Below are 26,728 nucleotides of genomic sequence, written 5' to 3' on the forward strand. Positions count from 1 at the left end.
AAACCATATGTTTGCACTCATAGGTCTAGCAGGAAAACAAGAGAGACCTAATGGAGAACCAGGGGGAACAGAGGAGGGAGAGAGAGTTGGGGAGAGAGAGGGATGCAGAACTTGAGAGACTATTGAAAGCTGAGAATGAACTGAGGGTTGGGGGGGAGGGGGGAGGGGGGAAGACAGGTGGTGGTGGTAATGGTGGAGGGCACTTGAGGGGAAGAGCACTGGGTGTTGTATGGAAAACAATTTGACAATAAAATATTATGGAAAAAAAAAATAAAAAAATAAAAAAATAAAAAAAAACTTACAACAATAAAAACACAAATATTCCAATTTTTAAATGACTAAGGGAAATATTTTCCCAAGAAGATACTACAAATGTCCAATAAGTACATGAATGGACCTTGAGAGCTTGTTTGGAGGTTCCAGCAGGGGAGCGCAGCTACTGGTATACCCTTGACCGAAGAACCGTCCGCCTCTATCGGGGATGGTCGTCCTCTTCGACCGAGCGCGCAGCTTCGGGAGGGATGCACATGGTGCGGTGAGGGAGGAAGGGGACACCCGCCTAGCCAGCCAGATCAGCCGAATCAACCCTGGCGATCAATGGGGTGACAGATGTCGCAGCCAGATTGCCCTAACATCCCAATAAGTACATGAAAAAATGAGCATCATTAGTCATTAGGGAAATGCAAATCATAATCACAATGACACACCACCTGACACCCACTAGAATGGTTATAATCAAAAAGATGGAAATAACAAGTAATGGCAAGGATATATAGATAAGGATGTCATATACTGCTACTGAGAATATAAAATGGCATGACTACTTCGGAAAAGTTTAGTAGTTTCTGAAAAAGTTAAACACAGTTACCACAATTCTAGTCCCAGGTATATCCCCAGAATTGAAAACTTATGTCAATTAAAAAAAAAAACTTATACATAAATGTTCATAGCAGCATTACAATCTTAATAGACAGAAAGTGGAAACATCCCAAATGTCTACCAGCTAGTGAATGGATAAATAAAATATGATATATCCCATACAATGGAATATTACTCAGCAATATAAGGAGTGAAGTACTGATATATGCTACAACATGAATGAACCTTGAGAATACTATGCTAAGAGAAAGGAGCCAGACACCAAAGGCCATACATTGTATGATTCTATTTATATCCCATGTCCAGGAGAGGCCAATCCCTAGAGATATAAATTGGACAAGTCGTTGGCAGGGTCTGGAGGGAAGAAGGAATAGAGAACAACTGTTAATGGGCATGGGGTTTCTTTTTGCGGTGATGAAAATGTTCTGGAATGACTCAGTGGTAATGGATGCACAACTCCACAAACACATTTAAAAGCTCTGAACTTAAACTTTTAAGGGCTAAATTTTATGGTATGGCAGTTATATCTTAATTAAGCTACTGTAAAAAAGACACAAAAAATTTTAAGTTATTCAAAAATGGTTTCTTTTTTTAATATTTATTATTTACTTTTGAGAAAGAGACAAAGAGTGTGAGCAGGGGACAGGGTGGGAAGGGAGGGGAGAGAGGGGGAGAGAGAATCTGAAGCAGGCTTCAGGCTCTAAGCTGTGAGAACACAGCACAAAACGAAGCTAGAACTCACAAACCACAAGATCATGACCTGAGCTGAAGTCAGATGCTTAACCAACCAACCACCCAGCGCCCCTCAAAAAAGGTTTCTAATGTACTTTACTCCTTAACCATTTTAGAACTTCAATTTTCTGCAGAAATAAAGAAGAATCATAAAATGTCAGTAGATTTGTTTGATGAATTATACACCATTAAAATTAAGAAAAAACGTTCAGTGGCGCCTGGGTGGCTCAGTTGGTTAAGTGGCCAACTTCGGCTCAGGTGCTGACAGCTACCTCAGAGCTTGGATCCTGCTTCGGATTCTGTATCTCCCTCTCTCTCTGACCCTCCCCTGCTCGTGCTTTCTCTCTCTGTCTCTCAAAAATAAATAAAAACATTAAAAAAAAATTTTTTTTAAAGAAAAATGTTCAATGACACAATGTACATAAAATTAAGTGTAAAAAGTGCAACACAGAACTGCATGTAAAGTATATCCTTAATGATGTTAATATGCATACCTTATTTTTTTAACTCAAACTATTTTATTTTAAAACAATAATCATACATTTATATACTGAAATGCTGCAGTTTCATTAAGTTTTTTCAACATTTAAAAAAGCTATATTATGTGTGTCACGATTTATTGATCAGTTATTATAAGAATTTTTTTATTTATTTAAATTCTGGGGCACCTGGGTGGCTCAGTCGGTTAAGCGTCCGATTTCGGCTCAGGTCACGATCTCACAGTTTGTGGGTTCAAGCCTCACATTGGCTTTGTGCCGACAGCTAGCTCAGAGCATGGAGCCTTCTTCAGATCCTGTGACTCCTCTTCTCTGACCCTCCCCTGCTCATGCTCTCTCTCTCAAAAGTAAATAAAAAATTTAAAAAAATTCAAGTTAACATATAGTGTAGTACTGGTTTCAAAAGTAACCCATTGACTCATAATATACATATAACACCCAGTGCCTATCCGAATCAGTGTCCTCCCTGATGCCCATCACCTATTTAGCCCATTCCCTGACCCACCTCCCCTCCAGCAACCCTGTTTGTTCTCTGTAATTAAGAGTTTCTCAGGGGCGCCTGGGTGGCTCAGTCGGTTAAGTAGCCGACTTCAGCTCAGGTCATGATCTCATGGTTTGTGAGTTCAAGCTCCATGTCAGGCTCTGAGTTGTGACAGCTCCGGTCCTGGAGCCTGCCTCAGATTCTCTGTCTCCTTCTCTCTCTGCCCTCCTCTGCTCATGCTCTGTCTCTCTGTCTCTCAAAAATAAATAAATGTTAAAGAGTTTCTTAGAGGCATCTGGGTGGCTCAATACGTTAAGCATCTGACTTTGGCTCAGGTCATGATCTCACAGTTCATGAGTTCAAGCCCCGTGTCAGGCTCTATGCTGACAGCTCAGAGCCTGGAATCTGCTTCAGATTCTGTGTCTCCCTCTCTCTCTCTCTCTTGGCCCTTCCCAGCTCACACTCTCTCTCTCTCTCTCTCTCAAAAATAAATAAACATCAAAAAAAATTTTTTTATTTAAAAAGAGTCTCTTATGGTTTGCCTCCCTCTCTGTTTTTATCTTATTTTGCCTTCCCTTCCCCATGTTCATCTGTTGTGTTTCTTATATTTTACATCGGAGTGAAATCATATGGTACTTGTCTTTCTCTGATTGACTTATTTTGCCTATCATAAATACACTCTAGTTCCATCCACTTTGTTGCAAAAGGCAAGATTTCATTTTTTTTCATCACCAAGTAATGTTCCATTGCATATAATATAGTATAATGGGACATACGTACATTATTAATTTTTGATTAATACACCTTATTAATAAGCATTTATTTATGCTAAGCACTTGACATTTAATCCCACAAACCTATGAGGCACCTATTTTCTTGAGAGACAATATAGCACAGTGGTTAGGAGTACAGTCTGAAACCAGACTGTCCAGGTTCACATCCCAACTTTGCCAGTAACTGTAAAATGGAACTAATACAAGGTGTTTAGATCCCCTGCCTAGCACATACTCAGTTCTATTTAGGATTAATGACAATGATGTCAGAGGCAACTATTAACCCTTTCCCAAATGAGAAAAATGGGGCTTAGAGAGATTACATACATTATATTGCTGAAAGTCACAAATAATGGGCAGCTGGGAGGTGACGTTCAACAGCAGGCCCAAAGGTAATGCACCTCCTAGAAAATGGTGCCAACACTGAGTTATCTCTGGTTGGTTCTATATTTTCCAAATTCTCTACAATGAACACAGGTTACTCTTAAGATAATTCATTTCAAGTTAAATTATTTAAAATCCTATACTTATTCAGGGGCTCAAATTCTATGAGCCTCAATTGTGGAAAAACCAAGCATGAATCTGAAGTATGCAAAAACTTATGAAGGGTCAAAAGGCCCAGGTACTTGTTTGTTTCATTCGTGAGGGCCTCAACATTACAATATCAGAAATTTAGAAAAAGCAGTAGTTTTTAAATCATAGCTACTGGGGCGCCTGGGTGGCTCAGTTGGTTAAGCCTCCGGCTTCAGCTCAGGTCAGATATCACATTCATGGGTTCGAGCCCAGCCTCAGGCTCTGTGTTGACAGCTCAGAGCCTGGAGCCTGCTTCCGGTTCTGTGTCTCCTTCTCTCTCTGCCCCTCCCCCTCTCACGCTACGTCTCTCTCTGTATCAAAAATAAATAAAACATTAAAATAAAATTTTTAAATGATAAAAAAAATCATAGCTATTTATACACTAACAGTGACTTCTGATGATAAATGTAATGTATCCAAACAGAACTTTTCTTAAGCAAAGAGATAAGGAAATTAATATAAACAATTGATCAAATGGCTGAGTATTATTTGTGGAAATGTCAACAGTTACCAATTTTAGGATAAGAAAATGTTATGTCCAAAAACACCCCATATTCACTGACAAAAACAGTGGTGAAAAGAAGGTATATGCTGTGGTCTGAATGTGTTCCCCACCCCCAAATTCATCCTAACCCTCAAAAGTGATGGAAGTAGGAGGTGGAGCCTTTGGAAAGTGGGGTCTTTGGGAGACAGAGCCCTCAGGAACGGGGCTAGTGCTGTCTGTCATAAAATAGGCCCCAGAGAGATGTCTAACCCCTGTCACCATGTGAGGACACAGCAAGGTGTGCTATGAACCAGGAAGAGAGCCCTTACCAGAACATGGCCATGCTGGAACCTTGATACTGGACTTTACAGCCTCCAGAACTATGAGGAAAAAAGTTCTCATTTATAAGCTACCTAGTCTCTGGTACTTTGTTATGGAAGTCTGAATGAACTGGGACAATATACAACTGTTATCTTTTTTTTTTTCCACTTCAATTTAGCCTAGCAAAGCTGGCTGTGGTTACTATAAGGTGACCCACAATGAATGATACCATTATATAATCCTCCTCCTTGAGTTTCGGCAGGATCCATGACTTATTTGGGGGTTTTTTTCCCCCCTCTGATTTGTTTTATCCAATAAAACAAGATAAATGTGAGCTGTCCTTCCTGTGATTACATTATTTTATATAAGTCTCTGTCTTAGGAGAGTAGAGCAAGAGCATCTCTCCTGCTGGCCTTGAAGAAGTCAACTGTCACTGTGACTGTCTATTAAAAGGGCCATATGGGGACGTGGGGCACCTGGATGGCTCAGGTGGTTGAGCATCTGGCTCTTGATCACAGCTCAGGTCTTGACCTCAAGGTCATGAGATCCTCCCACCTTGGGCACTACACTGGGCGTGGAGCCTACTTAACAAGGGCTGGGGAGGGGCCATAAGGCAAGGAACTCAGACAACTGAGCAGCCCCCAGCAGAAAGTCAGTACGAAGACACCCCGCTCCCCCGGATCCCGCACACAGACACAGGGAAATTAATTCTGCCAGTAACCTAAGTGAGGCGAGTCTCAAGGAGGATTTTCCCAAGCTGGCTCCAGATGAGAATACAGACCACCAACACCTTAATCACAACTTGGTGAGACCTAAGCAGAGTACCCTGCCCAAACTCCTGCCTCACAGAAACTGTGAGACAATAAACGAGAATTGTTTTAAGTCACTAAGTTTGTGGTAATTTGTTATACACCACAGGAGACTAATGTATTGGCCAACTCTAAATTCAGCCTGTGCGTGTGCTAAGATCACAAAGGTAAAACTAAGCTGCTATCCCACCAATGGACTTCCCTCCACCAACAAACTTCAGGAAGGAGAGGCATACTTTGGCACTTTTATTTACTAACCCCCAGTTACACATCAAACTTTTTTAACATGGGAACCACCTTTGCACTGAAAAGTGTTCTCTTGAACATCACCAATAAGGATGACCATATTTTTCCTAACCCAGAATCAGACTTTCTGGTCTGACAGAGAAATTTTTGTGCTCCTCAGAGAAATCAGATTTCATACGGGAGCTATAGTTTACACGCTGAAATGTGAGAGGTAGAGGTATTCTGATGCTTTACAGTACTAAGGAGTATAAAATCTGCACAGCCCAGATAATCTAGGCCTGTTTGGAGAAAATCTAAAATATCAATAGCTTCCTACAGATAAAATTACCGGTATCTTCTTACCTTCTAAGCCCTTTCCAACTCTATAGACTCCCACTCCTGGAAGCCCTCCCCAATACCATATAATCAAGAAGCTTCACCCAGTTCTATGCCAATCCTCTTGTCTTTCCACTGGACACCCATCCTCTCTCTTCACCCAATAATTATTTTTGAATGACACTGGCGATAAAACAGTAAACAGGTCTAACACGGTGCCAATTCTCATGGAGCCTGCATTCTAGATCACCAATAGGCAGTTCACATCTTCCCCCAGTGGTCCCACCCACACCCTTAAGCAAAGCTGCAAACGCACTGGGCAAACACGCACTGCGAAAATGGGCTCCAGATCAACGAGCCACACTTTCCCTCAACACACCTCATTTCTAACTGCTTTCTGCACACATCTTCCAAATGTCTCACATATAGTGTCGTCAAAATTCCGCTTATCATCCATGTTCCTCCCTCCCCACCAACCTCTAGTTCTTGATATATAACTGGCATGCTCAGTTAATGTCTGCACTTAGAGAATGAACATCCTTCTAGTTGCTCCAGTTTAAAACCTTAGCACCATCTTCCGTTCCTTCTGGTCTCACGGCAATCAGATACCAGACTCTATTCATTCTTTCCCTGAAATATGTCTCTCCTCTCTCACATCTTCTTTTGTCCCTGTTTTTCACTGGACTGTTTTTGTCCAAGCTCTCATTTCTCCTAACTGAACTTCCTTTCACCCATTTGCTCATTTTATTATCCATTAGTTCAACAAATATTTTGAAAGCACCTGCCAAGAGCCAGGCACGAGATACAGTAAGAAAGCACAATAGGCTGCACCCTCACAGAGTTTAGGGTTTGTCTGGAGACCACAATTAAATGAGTAATTACAATAAACGGGTAACACAGAAAGTAAATTCAGTGTCATGGAAATCCTTACTTACAAAGTAAAAAAAGGCTGCTATATTCCTCCAATTGCCTCCAAAACGTTTAAGCTGAGAGCTAACGCATGAATAAAGCTGGAAGTGAGGGGGAAATGTTTCCGGAGGCAGAAAAGGCATTTGCAAAGGGTTTGAGAAGTTCAGTTTGACTAACAGATTTGAGAAGGTGAGAGGCTAAAGAGAAGATTAAACGAAGGGCACAGGCCAGATCATGGCTTTGTAAGCTACAGTAATTTGAACGCTTTCCCTAAAGAATCTATAGGAAGCCACTGGAGGAATTTAGGGAAGATGAATTATGATGAGATTTGACTAGTGGAAAACTGATGAAAGGGAAACAAGGACCTCTTTCCAAACACTGTCCTTTCAATCAATCCTCTACCCAGATGTAAGAATACAGTATGGGTCTCACCCCTTTACTTTCGTAATTCCCCAAAAGATTTTAATGACTCCCTCCTGGGGAAAGGAAGCCAACTCAGCTAGGCACTGGGACCCTCTCCCAGCCTTGTGCCCCGGCTGACCTTCCTTTCCAGTCTTTTCTCCTCACATCTCCCACATATACAGCTCTCGTATTCACAAGCAGTTTCACCCATTCTCTACGCTCCGCGTGGAACACCCTTTAAACTTTCACTCCTTTCTCTCCACGCGGTTAACTCCCACTCATTCAAGCGGCCCCTCCTCACACACTCTTTCCTGGCCATCAGTCGACTTAAATGACCCCCCCAGTCCACAGTACCCTTGGCAGTCTGTGTCCTACTACACTGTAAACTCCTTAAAAGCTACAACACGGCAGCCCCAGCTCCCAGCTCTGCGCACAAGTGCCCGACGGCGGTGCGCACACTCAGGGCACGCCTCCGGGGAGCGCGCTGCACAGCAACACACCCAGACACGCATCCTGACGCGCACACACACTCCCAAAACAGCCGGTGCGCTTTCGGAAGTAAGGATCCTCCCCCCCAGACGCCCGGAGCTCCAGGGAACGGAAGGGAGACGCCACCACCGTTCTCCCCCCAACTCTGGAGCCTGGTCCCTAAGTCTCGGTGGGGATGCAGGCCTCCGCCGCGTCATCGCAACCTGCCTGGCGGTTTCCTGACGGCAGCCTCCACCGCCACTAAAACTTCAGGTTCCAGAACCGCCGGGCCCGCCACAGGTTAACGCAGCTCACCACTTCCGGAATGTTGCCTAGGCTACCAGAGCGCCGCCCCCACTCCCTAGCGTACATCCGGTGAGGCCAGTGCGCAGGCGCCTCCCACAGGCTGGCAGAGAGTGTGGTATGTGGAGCAGGTTTCTGTGCAAGGTACTGGGCAAAGCTTTGGAGGGTAGGCATACAGCGTTAGCCAGTTTCTCGTGAATTCGCTAAGAGGAAGATGTCGCTCTCCACAGGAAGCTTCACATATAATATTGACTTGCTTTCACCTTTTTTTCCCCCAAAAAATATTTATTACCGCCTACCAATGTGCCAAGAATATGCTAGGTCCTGCGGCATCTAAGAACAGACAAGATCCCTGTTTTCAGGAAGCTTACTGCACAGTAGTAAACAGCTATCAACAGACACAAATGTAAAATTAGGACTGTGATAAGTGCTAGAAGATACAAACTAGGTACTACATTTATAGGAATATTTGCAGGAATTACTCAGGAAAGCTGAAAAGCAGAGTCAGCTACCAGGGAAGAATATAACATTCCTGCAGAGGGAGCCACTTACGCAAAGCCGTGGCAAAGGCAAAAAACTGGAAGTTAGGTGTATCTGGAGATCAGAAAGCAGTGGGAGCTTTGTGTAAGAGAAGCTGACTTAGTAGGCTAGCGCCAGGACAGGAAGAGCTGTGTAGGCTATGTTAAGGACTTTACAAAGCATTTTATTTGAAAAAAGGGTTAATATGCTCCAGTAAGACTCCAGTAATATGCTCCTTTAGTCCCTGGATTTCTACTGTTAAGACACATCCATACAGGAATCAGCAAATACATTTTCAACACCTTCTAGATACAAAGAACTGCCTCTTAACAGTTTCTGCTCTAATTGGGGAAAGTTGATGTACATATGTTGACGGGTCAATCAATATAATCACTCCTTGTGTACATCCTCAACTCCCTGCCACTCTCTGAATTACTGTAATTCTGGGCAAAACCACAATTCTGGTCATTGCAAAACTCACAAAGTGCTTGCATCTTTGCAGTTGTAACTGGAAGGAGAAAAACACCCAATATTATGATTTAAATTCATGGTTACTAATTTTAAGTGTGCCCTTAAAGATGCCTGAAGACTATATGAAAGTTTTCCAACCACTGATTCATCCCATCTTCCTACATGACAACTTTATACCTTCGGTCATGTCCCACATACCTTCCTCTATCCTCAGTCTCAGCCAGTGACCTTGCTTCCTACTTCATTCATAACACAGAAGCAATCTGAAGAGAATTTCCATAAGCTCTAATTGCTAATTCAATCCGTCTATCACATCTTTACCCACAAACCTGCCTTCCAGAAGCTCAACAACACCTAAACACAAGAAAGATGAAGAAGATTACATTGTTGCACAAAATAATTAAATTTCTAAGAGCCAGTAATAATAATTTTAAAAAATGCTTTAAGCAGTCAGAAGCATTATAGAGAAACGAAAGTCAGGATAACATTTTATTTTTCATTAGAACTTTGTAAGCAAGAAGTCAATATAGAACATTTAAAGGTATTGAAAGAAAAAACTTGTCAACCTAGAATTCTGTATCTGTCAAAAATAGTTTTTTAAATGAGAATGCTTCCCCACATAAGTGATAGAATTTATCACCAGAAGATCCTCACTCTGAGAAATGTTCAAGTAAATACTTCAAGCAGAAGGAAAATAATACCGGATAGAAATCTGAATCTACATAATGAAGAGTACTAGAAATAACTTTAGGAGTAAATATATACAATTATTTTTCTTATTACTTAATCTCTTTAAAAGTAATTAACTACTTAAATAAATATAATAAAAATGTATTGTGAGGTGTATAATAGATGTAAAAGTAAAATACACAGCAACAATTGCATAAAAGCCAGAGTAGACCAGTAGAAGTCTATTATTATGAGGTTCTTATGTTATTCCTGACATATATAATATTACTTGCAGGTAGCCTGTAATAAGTTAATGATGTATATCATAAACCCTAAAGCCATCACTAAAACAATAAAAGAGAGACTTATAAAGAGATATTACAAAAGAGATACTAAAAATTATTTGATTAATTTAGAAGTAAGCAAAAAAGCACAAAAAAGGAAACAAAGCACAGGTGAGAGAAATAGAAAATAAATATCAAAATGATAGATTCTTATCAATTATTATATTAAATATAAATGGTCTAGGGGTGCCTGGGTGGCCCAGTCAGTTAAGCATCTGACTCTTGATTTCAGCTCAGCTCATGATCTCACAGTTTCCATGAGTTCAAGCCCTGCTGAATCAGGTTCTACGCCAACATTGTGGGGCCTGCTTGGGATGCTCGCTCTCTCTCTCTCTCTCTCTCTCTCTCTCTCTCTGTCTCTGCTCTCTCTGCCTCTCCCCCACTCATGCTGTCTCTGTCTCTCTCAAAATAAACAAATAAACTTTAAAAATAAATGAATAATGTAAATGGTCTAAAGACCACTATTTAAAGGCAGAGATTGGATTTTTTAAATTGCTACCTATTAGAAGAAACATATATTAAATTAAAAAAACTGGTTTAAATTTTTTCTTAAATATTTTTATTTATTTTTGAGAGAGAGAGAGACAGCGTGAGCAGAAGAGGGTGAGAGAGAGAGACACAGAATCAGAAGACAGGATCCAGGCTCTGAGCTAGCTGTCAGCACAGAGCCTGATGCGAGGCTCGAACCTACAAACCATGAGATCATGACCTAAGCCGAAGTCAGATGCTTAACCGGCTGAGCCACCCAGGCTCCCCTAAAAACTGAAGTTTAAAGGACAAAGATGGAAAAAGATATATCATGCTAACACTAGTTAACTGAACGTTGGAATGGTTTTATCAATATTAGATGCACTAGTTTGCAGAGCAAAGAATATTACCAGGGATAAAAAAGATAGTTTCAGGGGTGCTGGGATGGCTCAATTGGTTAGGCGGCCAACTTCCTCTCAGGTCATGATCTCTCAGCCTGTAAGTTTGAGCCCTGCATTGGGCTCTGTGCTGACACCTCAGAGCCTGGAGCCTGTTTCAGATTCTCTCCCTCTCTATGTGCCCCTTACTCACTCACACTCTGTCTCTGTCTCTTTCTCCCTCTCTCTCCCAAAAATAAATAAACATTAAAAAAAATGTTAAAGATGATTTCACAGTGGCAAAGAGGGCATTCAATCAAAAATATATAAAAATCCTAAACATTTATTCACTTAATAAGAAAGCTTCAAAATATATGCAGCAAAACTGATGGAACTACAATGTAAAATAAAATATTCACAATTATAGTCGGAAATTTCAATGCCCTAGGGTGCCTGGTATGGCTTGGTGGGTTTGGCATCTGACTTCAGCTCAGATCATGATTTCATGGTTCTTGGGTTCAAGTCCCACATGGGGCTTTGCATGCTGACAATGTGGAGTCTTCTTCTGATTCTGTCTCCCTCTCTCTCTCTCTGCCCATCCCTCATTCATGCTCGCTCTCTCTCACTCTCTCTCAAAAATAAATAAACATTAAAAAAACTTTTTAAAAAGAGTTTAATGTGCTTCACTTAATAATTTATAATACAAGTAGGCAGAAAACCATCAAGGTTATATACGCTTTACAACACTATCAATCAGTTTGACCTGATTGATATTTATAGAACACTACTCCAACAACCAGGAGAATACACATTCTGTTCATGTGTGTACAGAAATTTTAGCATGATGGACAATAATTTGGACCATAAAACAAATTTCAATAAATTCAAAAATAGTCAACTCATACCAGGAATGTTCTCTGACTATGATGTAAGTAAATTAGAAGTCAGTAACATAATGATTCTTGTCAAATTCTTCAAAATTTGGGGAAAAATAATATACTTCTTAAAATGCTATTAGTCACACAAGAAATCAAAACAATGTATTTTGAACTAAATGAAAACGAAAATGCAGCATATCAAAATTTGTGAAATGTAACTCAAATAGTACTTCAAAAGAAACCTATATTAGAAAAGGTCTCAAATCAATGACCTCAGTTTTTACGTTCAGAAATTAGATAAATACAAAAATTAAATTCAAGTAAGAAAAAGAAACAAAATAACAAGTATTAAAACTGAATCAATAAAATAGAAAGGCAAAAAATAATAAAACTAATGACACTGACAGTTGAATCTTTGAAAACATTAATTAAATAGCTAAACCTCTAAACAAATTGATCAAGAAAATTACTTATAAATTACCAATATCAGAAGTGAGAAAGGTGAAATGTTCTACAGAGTAAAAGAATGTATTTTGAACAACTGTATGGTAATACATCTGATAACATAGATAAAATGAACCACTTTTCTGAAAGACATAAATTATCAAGCTTTCTCAAGAAAAAAATGACAACCTGAATAGCTCTGTATCTATTAAAGAAATCTAAATTTCAGTTACCAAAAAACCTTCCAACAAAGAAAACTACAGGCCCAGATGGTTTTACTGATGAATTCTACCAAATATTTGGGGAAAAAATATCACCAATTCTAAACAAACTATCTCAAAAAAAATGGAAAGGGAGAGAACACTCCCCAACTCACTGGCCACCGTTACCCTGAAACCTAAACAAGACCATGAAAGAAAGAAAGAAAGAAAGAAAGAAAGGAAGGAAGGAAGGAAGGAAGAAAACAAAAACAAAACAAACAAAAACTACACACCAATATCTCTTATGAATATAGGTGTAAAAATTCTTAGAAAAATTTTTAAAAAACTCTACTAACAAAATAATTATGCTGAGCAAAAGAAGCCAAACTAAAAAAGAGTACATACTGTGTAGATCTATTCATATAAGACTCTAGAAAATTAAAGCTAATATAGTGACAGAAAACAGGCCAGTTGTCACTTGGGAATAGAAAGGAAGCAAGGGAGGAAGCAGGAGAGAGATATAAAGGAGGAAGGAAACTTTAGAGGGTAGTGGGGATATAGATAATGGTTTCACGGGTATGTGTGTATTGTAGCACTGGAGATATGTGTGCTTTAGATATGAGAAGTTTATTATCAGTTATACTTAAGAAAGCTGTTTATATAGCTTTCTCTGGGTGGTCCAAATGTGAGCTAAATGTGTTCCCCAAACTGTAAGATATCCTGCTTCTACTTAGCCTACCTCCAGCTTCCCCATTCCAACTTCTAATCAGTGTTTCTAAAGTCTTTCTTTTATTTCACTATAAACCTTTTCCACTCCCCTCCTGTCTTTGAGTTTCTATCAAACGCAGGTGATGGAGGTGAAATCCTCCCTATATTAAGTTCTGAATAAATAGTCTGTTTATTCTCATGTCAGTTGACTTTGTTTCCACAACTGCTTATATTTTTTAATGACTTCAATTTTAAATATTGGCAAGATTTGTAATAATACCTGATAAGATCCCTTTCAGTAAGATTCAGGAGTATTTTTTTGTCCAATGTCTCTTCCAATAGATGTAATTTCCAGGTAATGGCCCTAAAGAGCCTATTTTAGAAGTGTTGTGAGAAGCTAGGCTTACGTTGCTCATGATACGACTGGGTATAGTATCTGACTCCCTTGCAATATTTTGCCACATATCCATTCAGCAGAGAAGAGTCTAATATCAGGCATATAATTTCTAAATGTATGGGTTTTCCTGTTAACCGTTCATAGGGATATAACCAGTGTGTCTCTGAGGGAATGGATCATATGGCCATATGGGCTAGTGGGCGTACCTGTAGCTAGGAAACTCAAGGATTTCCAAAGTGCTGCTAATTTTAATTAAAGGACATCATTAGTTCTTTGGATTTTTCCAGAAGTTTGTAGGTGGTAAGCACAGCACAGTTTTTGAGAAGGAATAATGCCTTACAAAGTTCTTTTAAAAGGATTCATATAAACTGTGTCTTGGTCATTTAATATAAAAAATTGATATACCCTAGGTTGGAAACAAAATCATGCAGCTTTTCAGAAACTAAAAAAAATTTCATCAAAGATTTTCAGCAGGAAAATGCTCTAATCCATCCTAAAAATAAACACATCCTGTAGAGAGTGATTGCTGGATAAAATCCATCTGAAGGTATTCAAAAGATCCTTGAGGCTTTGGTTCTTGACATGCCTCATCTTTCTAATTTTTTAAGGACATGCTGTTCACAAGTAACACATAACCCACCAATAATCTCCACTGTCTTTTTAAAGTTTCCTCACTAATGTTGGTTTGAAATAGAAAGCAATTTGTCTTTACCCTGATGAGTAGCTTCATGGAGAAATTCAGCTAATATCCATTTGAAATCTTCTGGTGCCACCAAATGGCCATCTTGAGCATGTCGAGGATTATCTTAGGATATGATGCATTTTTCCATTCCTCCATTTCCAAATCAGAGGCTATTTGATGATAGCCTCTTTGACTCAATCCAGAGATTTATCCTTTGGGAGTTTAGTTAGTATCATAAACTCAGTTAAGACAGCTTGTTGGCTTCTTGGCAAAATGGTCTGCTAGAGCATGTCCTTTAACATCCATATTATCTCTGTTAGCATGGGCCTCGATCTTTACAATAGCTATATCACTAGGAAGTAGAAATGCATCTAAAAATTCCTTAGCTTGTTTTCCACTTTCGATGAGGGTTCCCCAAAGGTGAGGAAACCTTTTTGTTTCTAAAAGCATAATGAACTGCTCCAGAAGCACACCTGCTATCTGCGTACGTGTTTACTCTTATGTCTTTGGCTCGTCAACAAGTTCTAGGTGTTATAAATGCTGCCATATGGACTAACTTTATCTCAGATAGAGGACTGTCCTATCAAGAACAGTTTAGATTAGTGACAGCATTAGAAATTAGTTTCAATTTTGAAGTATGACTCATGAACAAATATTAGGTCAGGATTCTCAATGTGAGTCTCCAATAAAGCTAAGCAAAGTACAGAAAATCCCATCACTGAAGTAATATAGTTATGGGATTCCTTTTCTTCAGAGCAGAAGAGTGGTAGGATTCAGGGTGTTGCAGCAGTAGTAATGTAAGGGGGAGAGGGTCAACAGAAATTCATAAGAGGTTAATTAACTCACTAAAAGGTGTTGTGTGTTTTCAGCCAGTCATAAAGTCGGTACTGCACAAGCAACCATAAAGTCAAACAGGGAACCTAGAACTAATTTCCCAGAAGCATCGAGAAGTTTTGCAGCAGCAATATTGCACTGACACAAAAGGTATCAGCCTTTGCGACTGGGGTGAGGGTGAGGCTACAGCAAGTGATGGGTTTTTGATGGTTTCCATGAAGTTGAATTAAAACTCCAAGGCTTTAAGCCCCAAAACACTCATGTATAAATAGGCAAAACGGTTTCCGTTGTTGTTAAGGATGTCTAGGGAAGCAGACTGCCAAAGAGGCTTCTTCAGGTTAAAGAAGGCTTGTGTAAAACCTGGGATCCCAGAAGAGAGTGGATCTTACTGAAGACTTAGCCATTTCATAAAGAGGTGTCACAGTCTCAGAAAAAATTTGCACCCATTGTCTGAAATATCCATTGGGACCTAGGTGTCATCTCAGCTCTAGTTTTGTGAAGGGTCCAGGAGAGTCATGGATCATCTTTACCCTGTCATGAGAGAATGTCTGTTCCTCCTTAAAATAATTCCTACCCTAAATAATATACTATGTTTTCACAAAATTGTAATTTATCTTTTCTGAGACCTTATGCCTTTTCTCTTTTAAGACTGAGAACTATAAACTTCTCTGAACAAAGTAGGAAATCATCTATATATTATATTACTTCTGAAGTAAACCACAAAGGAAATTTGTATCTTTGCATTCTTGATTAAGGACCTAAGAAAATAGGACGGGGCTTTCAAAAAAAAAAACCCTTAGGGCCTAGCTATCCATGTACATCATTGTCCTCTCATATGAAGGCAAAAAGATATTGACTGTTCAGTGTAGGAATACACCCTGAAACAGCACAGCAATGAGCAGTGAGGCAGGTGGTTTGGGAAAAAAAATTGATGACAAGAAGATATTTGAGTTAGGTACTAATGCAGAAGTAGAGGTAGCAATTATATCGATGTCCTGAGATCTTGAATAAATCAATATATTTGTCCATATGGTTTCTTTACTGGCAGGACAGTTACAAGGGTTAGTGCACGTTATAAAAGGGCTCTCAATATAAGGCCCTCAACTAAAAATTTGAGGTTTTCCTTACTCAGGTTTCTACCCTTGGGTTTGGGTAACAATTTGGCAACATCTATCTGAACTTTAACAGATTCTGCTCCCATTATTTTTCCTATGTCAAAGGAATATTAGCCCATAGAGTGTCAAGTTCAATCTCAAGATCTATATCTGGAGTATACATTAAATACAGTGGAGAAGGAAAGGTTTATATACAACAGACACAAGTTGATCAGGAATTGACAAGTCTTCTGAAACCTCAAGAAATAGTCCCTTTGGTGTGTTTTTAATATTATAGTTCTCTTTGCAAAATATATCTCTCACTAATAAAGGTGTAGATGTGGTATCACAGAACAGGAAGAGATGTTTTTCAATCAGGGATGCAAGAGTTATAGTTAGGGGCTGGGAGATACAGACAAATCTCTGTGTTATCTAAAATACTTACACTTGTTCTATATTTACTGCAACAAAGAAGTTAAGCGAAGATGGCAGGATTTGATGCTGAAAGATTAGTGCTATTGGAAGGTATTTTCTATTTATTCTGAAATCTCCTGTAATTTCATCTTTTTGTTTGCACTATTGAATTATGATGCAATCAACTTTTATTAAATACATTTCAGGTATGGCTTTTAGGAGACTTTGACTTATTTTATGGCCCTTTTCCTGACCCTAAGGCTTTTTGTGGAGAGAGGAATCCTGTAGGTCCCTCTCCAGGTTGATCCAATCAGCTTTTGTTATCCGGGATTTAGTATCTGAAGTTCTGATCAACATGCATACAAGCTGATATAGGACAGGCAACTCAGGGTTATGTGCACCCAATGAATTACAGATTCTATTATGAACCTTTGCTAGTCTTGCTTGGGATTAGAAAAACCTTTCCTTTTTTAAAAAAATTTTTTAACGTTTATTTACTTTTGAGAGAGAGAGACACAGAGCATGAGCGGGGGATGGTCAGAGAGAGAAGGAGGCACAGAATCAGAAGCAGGCTCCAGGCTCTGAGCTGTCAGCACAGATCCCAACGCAGGGCTCGAACCCACGAACTGTGAGATCATGACCTGAGCTGAAGTCGGCTGCTCAACTAACTGAGCCATCCAGGTGTCCCAGGAAAAACTTTCTTAATTCATCTCAGGTCTAAGGTTTAAATTCTACAATTACCTGCATACCTGGCTTACAGGAGGGATAGACCATTGGAGGCCAACTAGCATTTGGAGGTTTTAGAGAGTTCTTGGGAAAAGATAGGAGGTCTGGACAAGGGAAAGAAGAAGGAGGAGGTGCAGAAGGAGGGATTGTAAAGGGATGGGGGGAGCCGACCACTGGAAGGCAACTGGAGGACTAGGAGGGTGAGGACTTACTACGGAAGTGAGTCTAGATTATTGTTTTACGTTTGCCAAATTTTTCACTAGCTTTGACATAAGAATATTTTAGTGAAGCAATTTTTGAACACAAAATTTCATTTGAAAGCCTCTGCAAACCAGTCAAAAAGTAGGGCCCATTAATTCGAGAAAACTTTATTCTTTTTCTTTTTTAAGGCACCTGTCAAATGATTTTGTTCAAGTCCAGTGTCCCACAGAGTGGCCATTGAAGACCCAGATTATCCTTAGTGAAGTTATGCCATTTGAAACATAGGTGTAAGAATTAGAACTGTAGCAGGGCCTTGGTGTATCAGTTGGGTAAGTGTCCAGCTCTTGGTTTCAGCTCAGATCATAATCTCGTGGCTTCATGGGTTCAAGCCCTGCATTGGACTCTATGCTGGCAGCACTGAGCCTGCTTGAGATTCTCTCTCTTTCTCTGGCCCTCCCCTACTTGTGCTATCTCTGTCTCTCTCAAAATAAATAAATAAACTTAAAAAAGTAATTAGAATTGTAGTGAGTGGACACTCATTAGGAACTTCTCCAAAAAGAAGAGAGAAATTAGACTTACCCAGCCTGTAAAAGCTGGCAGCTGAAAACCATGCTTGTGGACTTGGAGTCTTGAGACCCCGACTTGAAGGTAGCTGCCTCCAAATGTAGACTCAACGACCTATACCTGCAGTCAGGTGGAAAAACAGAGAGAATGCTCTCTGAGAATCAAAGCCAAACCCTAAGGACAAAACAAGTGAAACAAAGGATAGCCTAGTTTTATACGTGATCAAAAGCAAAGTATGTCCAAAAGAATGTTGGTCCAGTGTTCTACTCTGTGACAAACAATACTTTTAGACAACATAGCGCAAAACAGAAGCAGAAGAGAGAGTAAAAAGGGATGAAAAGGAACAGCCTGACTCCACCAAAGGTACCAAACAAATGAGAACCAATAACAAAACCCACGTATCACACGGAGACTAGATAGCCAAAGAACTCAAAAGCAAAGAAAGGGGAGCTCAGACACAAAGCTCACTGGCCGTGTCAACACATACTCAACACTGCACGCAGTAAGGTACAGGGTACGTGGTTTTATCCCACCTGGTTAAAGGATGGAGTCCATGGTGACAGGCAGTGCAGACAACATCTCACTGGAACCTTCAGGAAAACTATGGAAATAAACAAAGACCACTCAAAGGATAACAGAGGTTATTTATTCGGAGCTTGCTATAGCAAGCCACTAACACTTGTGTTTAACCAAGACTCAAAGGCTGGCAGGGGACTGGGAAAGCTTTATAATGAAAAAAAGTGAAGGTTTCAGAAATACTGTGATTGGATCTCAGTGCCACAGAGAAGCTGCACGCAGGCTAACTAGAAGTGGGCCATTTTACGGTTTGTACAGCATATTTAACTTCCTCCAATTGATCATGAATTGGAAGCAGAAGCAAAAATTGGGGAAGTTGGCAGTTACAGACCAAGCCCTGATTGTTCTGGGCCATTTGCTACAGAGATTGTGGTTTGCCTTCCAGGACCGGTTGTTGCAGAGGTTGGGGTCAGAGGTCTATTTTCATATGTGGTCTAATCATCATCTGTTTGTATATTCAGCCTCTCACAGTGGCAGCTTGGGATTGTAGATATTTACAAGCCTGGCTGATGGACCATATTTAACTTTTTAGCTGTTGAACTAGGAATCATACAATAACAATATTTGGTCATACAACCTTTTAAATGTTCTAATACAATTTCAAATACATTCTTTTCCCCACCCCCCTTATCTGTACAGCAACCTTGTGATCCTGGGAGGTTAATTACCTAAGGTCATTCTGTGGAATGAGAATTAGATCATAGTATAGAGTGATTTGTAATATATAATTCAAATCAGTATATATATCATTTATAATGGCTTTAAAGTAAATATTTGGGGTTCTTTGCTAAGATAAAGGATCTATTCTCATCATTTCTAACTTCATTACTTATAGTTAGGCTCATAGCTCCTTCAAATACCTACAAGGCTGTCATGTGGAAGAAGGATTAGGTTTATTCGTATGGCTCCAGAGGGCAGAACTCATGCCAGTGAGTAGAAGAGAGGCAGATTCCAATTTAGAATGTGAAATATTGTTCTAATAACTAGCCGCTTGCCGCCAAAAGAAGGAGTTACCTTGTGAAAAAGTCAGTTCCTTATCTTTTGTGATCTTGAGTAGAACTCCATGACCCATCCCTGTAGAGAGTGCCTGAACTGGCCAGGCCAGCTAAACTGGAAGAACTTTAGAAACATCACATTTCTGAAATTTTGTTAAGTCCTAAAAAGAGGCATAGACATTTGAAATACAGCAGTTTCTTATTATTCAAATTCTGGATGAAATTATTATATTTCTCAAAACAATGAGCTTGCACTTTAAACTTTATCCCTAAACTCCTCTGAGTTAATATTTTTATCCTATGCCTATACATTCTCAAGAATGTATTTTGTAAAGTGAAAATTATCCTAATAAGGAGTCTCTAACTCACTCTTCCATCAGCATTGCTTTCAGATTGCACACTTATAAAACACTGTACCAAGTGTTTGGAACTCATTTTTGATAATTATAGGAATTCAATGAGGTTTTAAATTAAAAAAAAAACACTTCCCTTTGAATAGTAAATGCTAGGATTTTAATCTGTAACTTAACTCTTTGAACATGACCTTTTCTTCTTCCTTGCTTCTCTTTAAATGTTCCTTCCGGTTCAATGCAAATACGTTATTTTCAAGCTTACAAATAACTTGAAGATGAAATAAAACATTGAGTTGTCTTCTACACCTGAACTGTAATTGTTCAACATTCAGCAAGGACTTCCCGGGGATTCTCTTCCAGCCTTAACCTTTTATCTACCTCTTCAACTGTTTACATTGAATCCCCTAAATTTTGCCAGAAGGGTATTTCCTTTTAATGGTGGCTGTGGTTTCTTTTTTTGAAAAACAATCCAGAATCCCAGGGATTCTCCCTGAATCTAAGAAGTCATTGCAGTGGTAAAGTAGGCAAAAACTTGGGGCGGAAAGAAATGCCCTCTGCATAAATCTTGCGGCTCTGAGCCGTCCTTGACAACTTCCGGGACCAGACTTCAGGCGGTGATCGAAACCGTCTTCTTTACCCTATCTATTCATTGTTTTTCTGACACTACATATTTAATACGTACAGCGAGGGAGCGAGAAAGCGATGATGCGAGGCTCTCCTTGAGAAGAGAAGATGTATGGAAATAAAACAGGTGTCTGGGAAGGGTTTCTGTTGGAGAAGAACTGAGAGTTAATAACCAGCATTCAGCTGGGCAGGAGTTCTCTGCAGGTGGCAGACACGAAAAGCGAACTCGTGCACCCTCTTCGGGGACAGGCTCTGTTGCTTTCTATTTCTTCTCTTGCAGCCAGGGTGCCATTTACTTATTTCCTGCTCGGTGGCTGCTCAGGTTGACTCTTTAAGACGAGTGAATATTTCTAATGCATTTAATGCCTTTTTTTTTTTTTTTTTTGAGGTTGAGTAGGATAGCTGGGTAAGTGGAGGATTCTCAGAAATGAGAAAGGGAGAAGGAAACGGACTTAGAAGCCGGAGAGCAAAGCAGCAGCCGGAGGTCCCCCTGCCCCCCGCCCCCACTCCCCGAGGCCCTCGACCTCCCGCGGAGACCCCAGGAGGCTGCATCAATATTTGATCGACCCTTCGCCTGCGCGCACTTTGCCAGCACTCGCCGGCGGGGCTTGTCTGGCACCGCCCGCGCTGCGCTGTAGCGGGCGCCGGGGCCCGCAGGGGGCTTTGGAAGGGCCAGCTCTGCGCTCGCCCCCTCGCCAGGGCCGCTCTGCTTCCCGGCAGGGGCGCGGCGCCCACCATGCCCTGCTGCCCGCGGTTCGCGCTGCTCTGCGCGCTGCTGCCCTGGCTGATGCGGGCGGCAGCACCCCTGCGCCCCGCGGAAACCCTCGCGCACGGAGACCTCCGCATCCCCGCCAGGGGCGCCGATTTCGATCGCGTCTACAGCGGGGTGGTGAGCGTCAGCACCGAGAACATCTACTCCTTCAACTACACCAGCCAGCCTGGCCAGGTAAGACACTCGCTCTCCTCGCTCGACTCCCAGGAACTTGCCAGATCTCAGAGCCCGGTCGCTGCTTTGGGTCCCCTGGGAATTGACCTCGGGAGCCCTTAGGGGCCACAGGACCCTCGCTCTCTTTTCCCTTCAAAGCAATCACTGCCCTGCGGAAGCTGCCGCATCGCCCGAAACCTGCCTCCGGGACAACTCCGGTTCATCTCGCACCTTCCCTGGCCTGGTTCCCTGGCGTTTCGGGGCTTTGTAGAGGCGCAGGTTACCTGCACCTTCCGTGGCTCCTGGCTCCCCGGTGGGCCTTTCTCTGGGAAACTCAAGGTTTCTAGGGTTGTGGAGGGAAAGGACCGCACCGCTGTTTCTAATCCCCTGCGGAGAAGGAACCTCATTTCATTTGGATGATTCTGCCAGACCCTCTATTCCATAGCGCACACTGGGAGGGAGAGCTGCTCAGAATCTAAAATAGGAATGTGTGAGATGGACGCAAGCTGCCAAGCCTCTGTGTGTTCAATAGTCATTTCCTGTGTTTCTGTACCATTGTCACATGTATGCGCTTCAAAGAAGCCACAAGACCCGGCCTGAGATATTGGAACTGCAGCCAGCAGCTCATCTATGGAGGTTTTGATCTGAAATAAGGGTGGGTAATTGTGTGAAAGTTCTAGACCTATATCTGATAAGAACCGAGGTGACACGAGGGGAGGAAATGACTGTTCCAGCAACTATCCCTTTGACACATATATTCTGATTATATAATGTTTAAAAAATGCATAGTTAGGTCTTTCCTTCTAGTATGGTTCCCTCTAGGGCATAGAAAAAAGCCTCCCCCGTGTACCTGCCTCTGGATCTTCTTCCCATATGAATGTGTATGTGTATCCATTTATGCCAGCATTCCCTACCTTCCCCCTTGTGGAAATTCCAGAACCAGATGACAGGGATACCACCATATGCCTCCGTAACTCTCACTTAGAATCAGCACTCAGAAGTCTGGTAGCTTGGAATCGTATTGGGCAGGATGGACCAAGGTGCCATCACTGTTCCCAGACATCTCCCAACTGTGTGTATTGAGCAAGTGCCCCAGCCCCAGGCTGGCACCAAATCCTAAGGTGCTGTCACCGTGGCAGCACAGCCCTGACTCAGGCCTGTCCTCTGCTGCTGTTCAGGTTGTATCCTGAAGTGAGCAGGATGACTGTGCAGAGCCATCCTATTGTGAACAAGTGGGGAGGCAGCTTTTATCTCCCAATTCCATACAATTCATCTCTTCCTGTCCAGTGTGCAGTATGGACCACCATATGTTGGCACGTGAGTTGTGTTCCTAGCCCTGTAATTTGCTCAGAAGAAAATTCCATGATCTCTGGAGTATACTGTCAGTTTCCCCCGAAATCATCAGTAAGAAAACTCAAATGGTATGTGCAAAGTTCTGACATCAGGCTTTAGTAGTTCTTGCACTTCTGCTTAGAAATAGATTGATGTTGCGGCGGGCGGCGGGGTGGGGTACCTGGGTGGCTCAACTCATTCAGTTAAGTATCTGACTCTTGATTTCGGCCCAGGTCACTGTTCGTGGGACCGAGCCCCACATCAAGCTCTGTGCTGAAAGCAAGGAACCTGCTTGGGATTCTCTCTCCCTCTCTCTCTGCCCTTCCTTCGCTCATTCTCTCTCTCTCTCTCTCTCTCTCTCTCTCAATAAATAAAAAAGTAAACATTAAAAAAAATAAATTGACTGTTTTTTAACTGTTGCTTGGCCTTTTTGCTTTTAGTATTTGGTGAGGTTCTCTACCACAGCACAAGTGCACTGTTTGCTTGACTTTCCTAGACAGTGTAAGAGATGGAGGACAGGGGCAGAGTCATGTTCATCTCCGTATTCCAGAACCTGGCACAGTGCTTGATACATGAGAGGTTTACTAATGTCTTTGGAAAGTGAATAAATAAGTGAAGAAAGATTTGAGGAACCTGGAAGCTAAAACTAAATAAAATAGAATATATGCTTTTTAATTGGTTCCAAGTATGAGATCATTCCAGATAAAAACATTTTTAACAGTTGTTGTGAAATTAAAGTTATGAAGTTTAAACACCTTTTATTTTATGAAACAAGAGTGAAAATTCGTTTGTAAAAAATATCAACCCCAGCAGTCCCTAAAAGTTCACCAGTCTGAGAAATACATTTGGGAACCATGGGACTGGCAGATAACTCAAGTTTTTATACTAGCAGTCCCTTCTTACAATAACATGAAATAATGCTTTTGGATATAGCAGAATTTTATTGAGGATTTGGAATAGCATAAGGGAATTACAGAAGGATAAGCGATAGATTAAAGCAGAAATCTGGGCAATACTATCATAACAGCTTACCAGCCCTTCCCCACCAAGGGAGATTTCAAGATGGTGGCACTACTATTAGGCCCTGGTTTATCACCATCTCATTGGCTACGGCCTACCCCAAATGCTCGCCTCCCACTCTAAATTCTTGTTATTCATGAGAAGCAGTTTTGCCACCATTAGTGCAGGGCTCTGCTAAGTGAAGATCTCTGAACCCAAGAGCAAAAGCTTGATCAGGACCTTTTTTCCTTTAATCTGACAAAGTGTTGGTCAGGCATGCCTTCCCTATAGGGGTCATTTCCCACCTGTCGCTCTTCAGTACCACAAAGAATTTGGTTTAGGAAAAAAAAATAAAGTATAACTTTGTGAGTTTTAATCTTTTTTCCCTTTCTCTTCAAGCCATTGTTATGTTTGCCGTTACTGTTTCTTCAGTTTGGAGAAGGGCTATTCTCAGTTTTGGCTTTGGGGAGGAGAGGAAGCTGCTGTGGGAGACTTGGCTCCTAACCTTTCCTGTCAGCCTCTGCATCTCCCTGACCAAACACTGGCCCAAGGAACTAGTTAGCCAAGCATTTGTCATGCTAATTACTGAGGTCCGGAGCAGGAAAAGTCCCACGGGCCTTCCAGGCAGAGTAATGTAAATATGAAGCTGCCATGAAAAAAAAAATGCACTGAAAGAATGGAGTGACTGCTTTCAAGAAGAAAAATGAAAATAATGATCCTTACAGGGTAGGCAAGACCATGGTTCATTTCACTTCCCTAGAGGGGAAGTATCCGGAGACTCCTTTCCAGGGGAGTAGACTTTTACTGTGGCAAACAGGGTGTTCTAGAACTACAGGGGTGGAACTAAACTAGAAGGAAATCACCTTGTTGAGAAAGTCACCAGGCATATGTTTGACTGGGACAGAGGGCACGAAAGCAGGTTTATTGAGAAATGAGAATACTCTTGTAGAGACAGGTGGTGGCAATAATCAAATGTTTATACTTGAGCTAGATGCTGATAAGGTGCTTTCACTTTATTTTTTTTATGTTTTTTTTTAATTTATTTTTGAGAGACACAACGAAACAGCGCGAGCAGGGGAGGGTCGGAGAGAGAGAGGGAGGCAAAGAATCTGAAACAGGCTCCAGGCTCTGAGCTAGCTGTCAGCGCAGAGCCAGATGCGGGGCTCGAACCCACGAACTGTGTGATTATGACCTGAGCCGAAGATGGACGCTTAACCGACTGAGCCACCCAGGCATGCCGATAAGGTGCTTTTAAATAAAAATCAAACTACCATGCAACAAGATGTCTTCTTGGAGGCTTTCAGCAACAGAACTCTTTGGTCACCATAGATTTTTAAATTTGAAATGTTTCCCTGGAAATATTTCTTTAGTTTATTCAATGGGGACATTTGTCTTTTAATGACATATGCTTTTGGATGCCCAAGGAACAATCTTTCGCTTTATTCATATCAGCCAGCAGTTGTATATCTAGAACCAGTTATACTGCCTCTTGGATCCAGATTTCAAAAGCCTATCCAGTTCTCATGAACAATGAAATACATATCAGGGCATTTCAGCGCCAACTTCTAACCATACATTACTGGTTACACAGAAGAATTAAAACCTTGGACATGAAGGCCTCAGCTCCCCCAGTCTGGGACGTCCTTTCCCTGTGTTCCTGACAGACTGAGGCGGAGAAGCCCCCTCTGCTGGCGTCATACTTCCTCTTACGGAACTGGACTGCTTGTTTGTGAGGAGGAAATCATCTCATTAGCACATTATCCGGCTGAACAGAATACCATGGACTGGGTGGCTTTAAAAACAGACCTCACTTCTCACAATTCTGGAGACTAGATAGTCCAAGATCAAAGTGTCAGCAGATTCGGTGCCTGGTGACAGCTGGCTTCCTAGCTTGTAGACAGTGCCTTATGGCTGTGTCTTCCCGTGGCCCGGAGAGCAGGGAGAGAAGGAAGCTCTCTCCCGTCACTTTCAAGGGCACTAATCTCATGAGGGCTCAACTTCATGATCCAAATCTCCCCTAAACACTGTCACATGGGGGATTAGGCTTCAACATGAATTTGGGGGCAGAGGGGGACACAAACATTCAGTCCATCACAGTCACCTCCCACATTTCCCGCTGTGGCTCTAAAAAAGCAGCATCAATGTATTATGAGGATTTTTAGGGATTGACATTACTTCAGTTATAGGTCTGATTTTATGGAACCCATCTTCTGCCTGCCTAGAGCTGATAGTCACGTGCTAAATTATATAATGGATCCTGTAGGTGGGTGATATCCACTATGGTAGCCATTATCCACATGTCGCTATTGAGCCCTTGAAATGTGGCCAGTCACAAAATGAGATATACTGTAGGTAGAGAATACACACCAGATTTCAGACAGTATGCAAAGACATGAAATGTGTAATTAATATTTTTTATTGATTATATGTTTAAGTTATAGTATTTTGAATATATTAAGTTAAATCAAATATATTAATAAAACTAACTTCACTTGTTTCTTTGTACTTTTTTTAAGTATTTATTTTGAAAGAGAGGGAGAGAGTTCACGTGCAAGCAAGTGGGGATGGACAGAGAGAGACAGAGAGAATCCCAAGCAGGCTCTACACTAGTCACTAGCTCTGTACAATAGGGCTCCGTCTCACACACCACGACATAATGACCTGAGCCGAAAACAACAGTCAGATGTTTCAACAACATTGGCACTTAGGCACCCCTCTTTGTACTTTCTAAAGTAGCTACTA

At 41.2% G+C, this 26,728-nt stretch overlaps 2 protein-coding genes across 6 annotated transcripts in view; one reads left to right on the forward strand and one right to left on the reverse strand.

Moving 5' to 3' along the window:
- Window positions 1–19,921, reverse strand: part of SPICE1 (spindle and centriole associated protein 1) — a 67,087-nt gene extending 47,166 nt beyond the window's left edge. The window contains exons 1-3 of one of the 3 annotated variants that reach the window (XM_029939294.1): window positions 19,773–19,921; window positions 18,716–18,783; window positions 18,198–18,302 (exon numbers count right to left, since the gene is read on the reverse strand). The gene's annotated coding sequence lies outside the window, so the exon portion shown is untranslated. Of the gene's footprint in view, window positions 1–397; window positions 432–8,117; window positions 8,182–18,197; window positions 18,303–18,715; window positions 18,784–19,772 lie in introns of those variants that run through there. The other 2 variants (XM_029939295.1, XM_029939296.1) reach the window with 2 other exon arrangements.
- Window positions 19,922–20,717: 796 nt separating this feature from the next.
- The window catches only part of SIDT1 (SID1 transmembrane family member 1), a 103,470-nt gene continuing 97,459 nt past the window's right edge, over window positions 20,718–26,728 (forward strand). For all 3 annotated transcript variants that reach the window (XM_029939298.1, XM_029939299.1, XM_029939300.1), the window contains exons 1-2: window positions 20,718–20,840; window positions 21,119–21,676. In XM_029939298.1, coding sequence (XP_029795158.1) covers window positions 21,467–21,676 — 210 coding nt within the window. In that variant the 5' untranslated portion in view covers window positions 20,718–20,840; window positions 21,119–21,466. The remainder of the gene's footprint in view (window positions 20,841–21,118; window positions 21,677–26,728) is intronic.

This window comes from Suricata suricatta, chromosome 5 (genome assembly GCF_006229205.1).
Source record: "Suricata suricatta isolate VVHF042 chromosome 5, meerkat_22Aug2017_6uvM2_HiC, whole genome shotgun sequence".
Lineage (NCBI taxonomy): Eukaryota > Metazoa > Chordata > Mammalia > Carnivora > Herpestidae > Suricata > Suricata suricatta.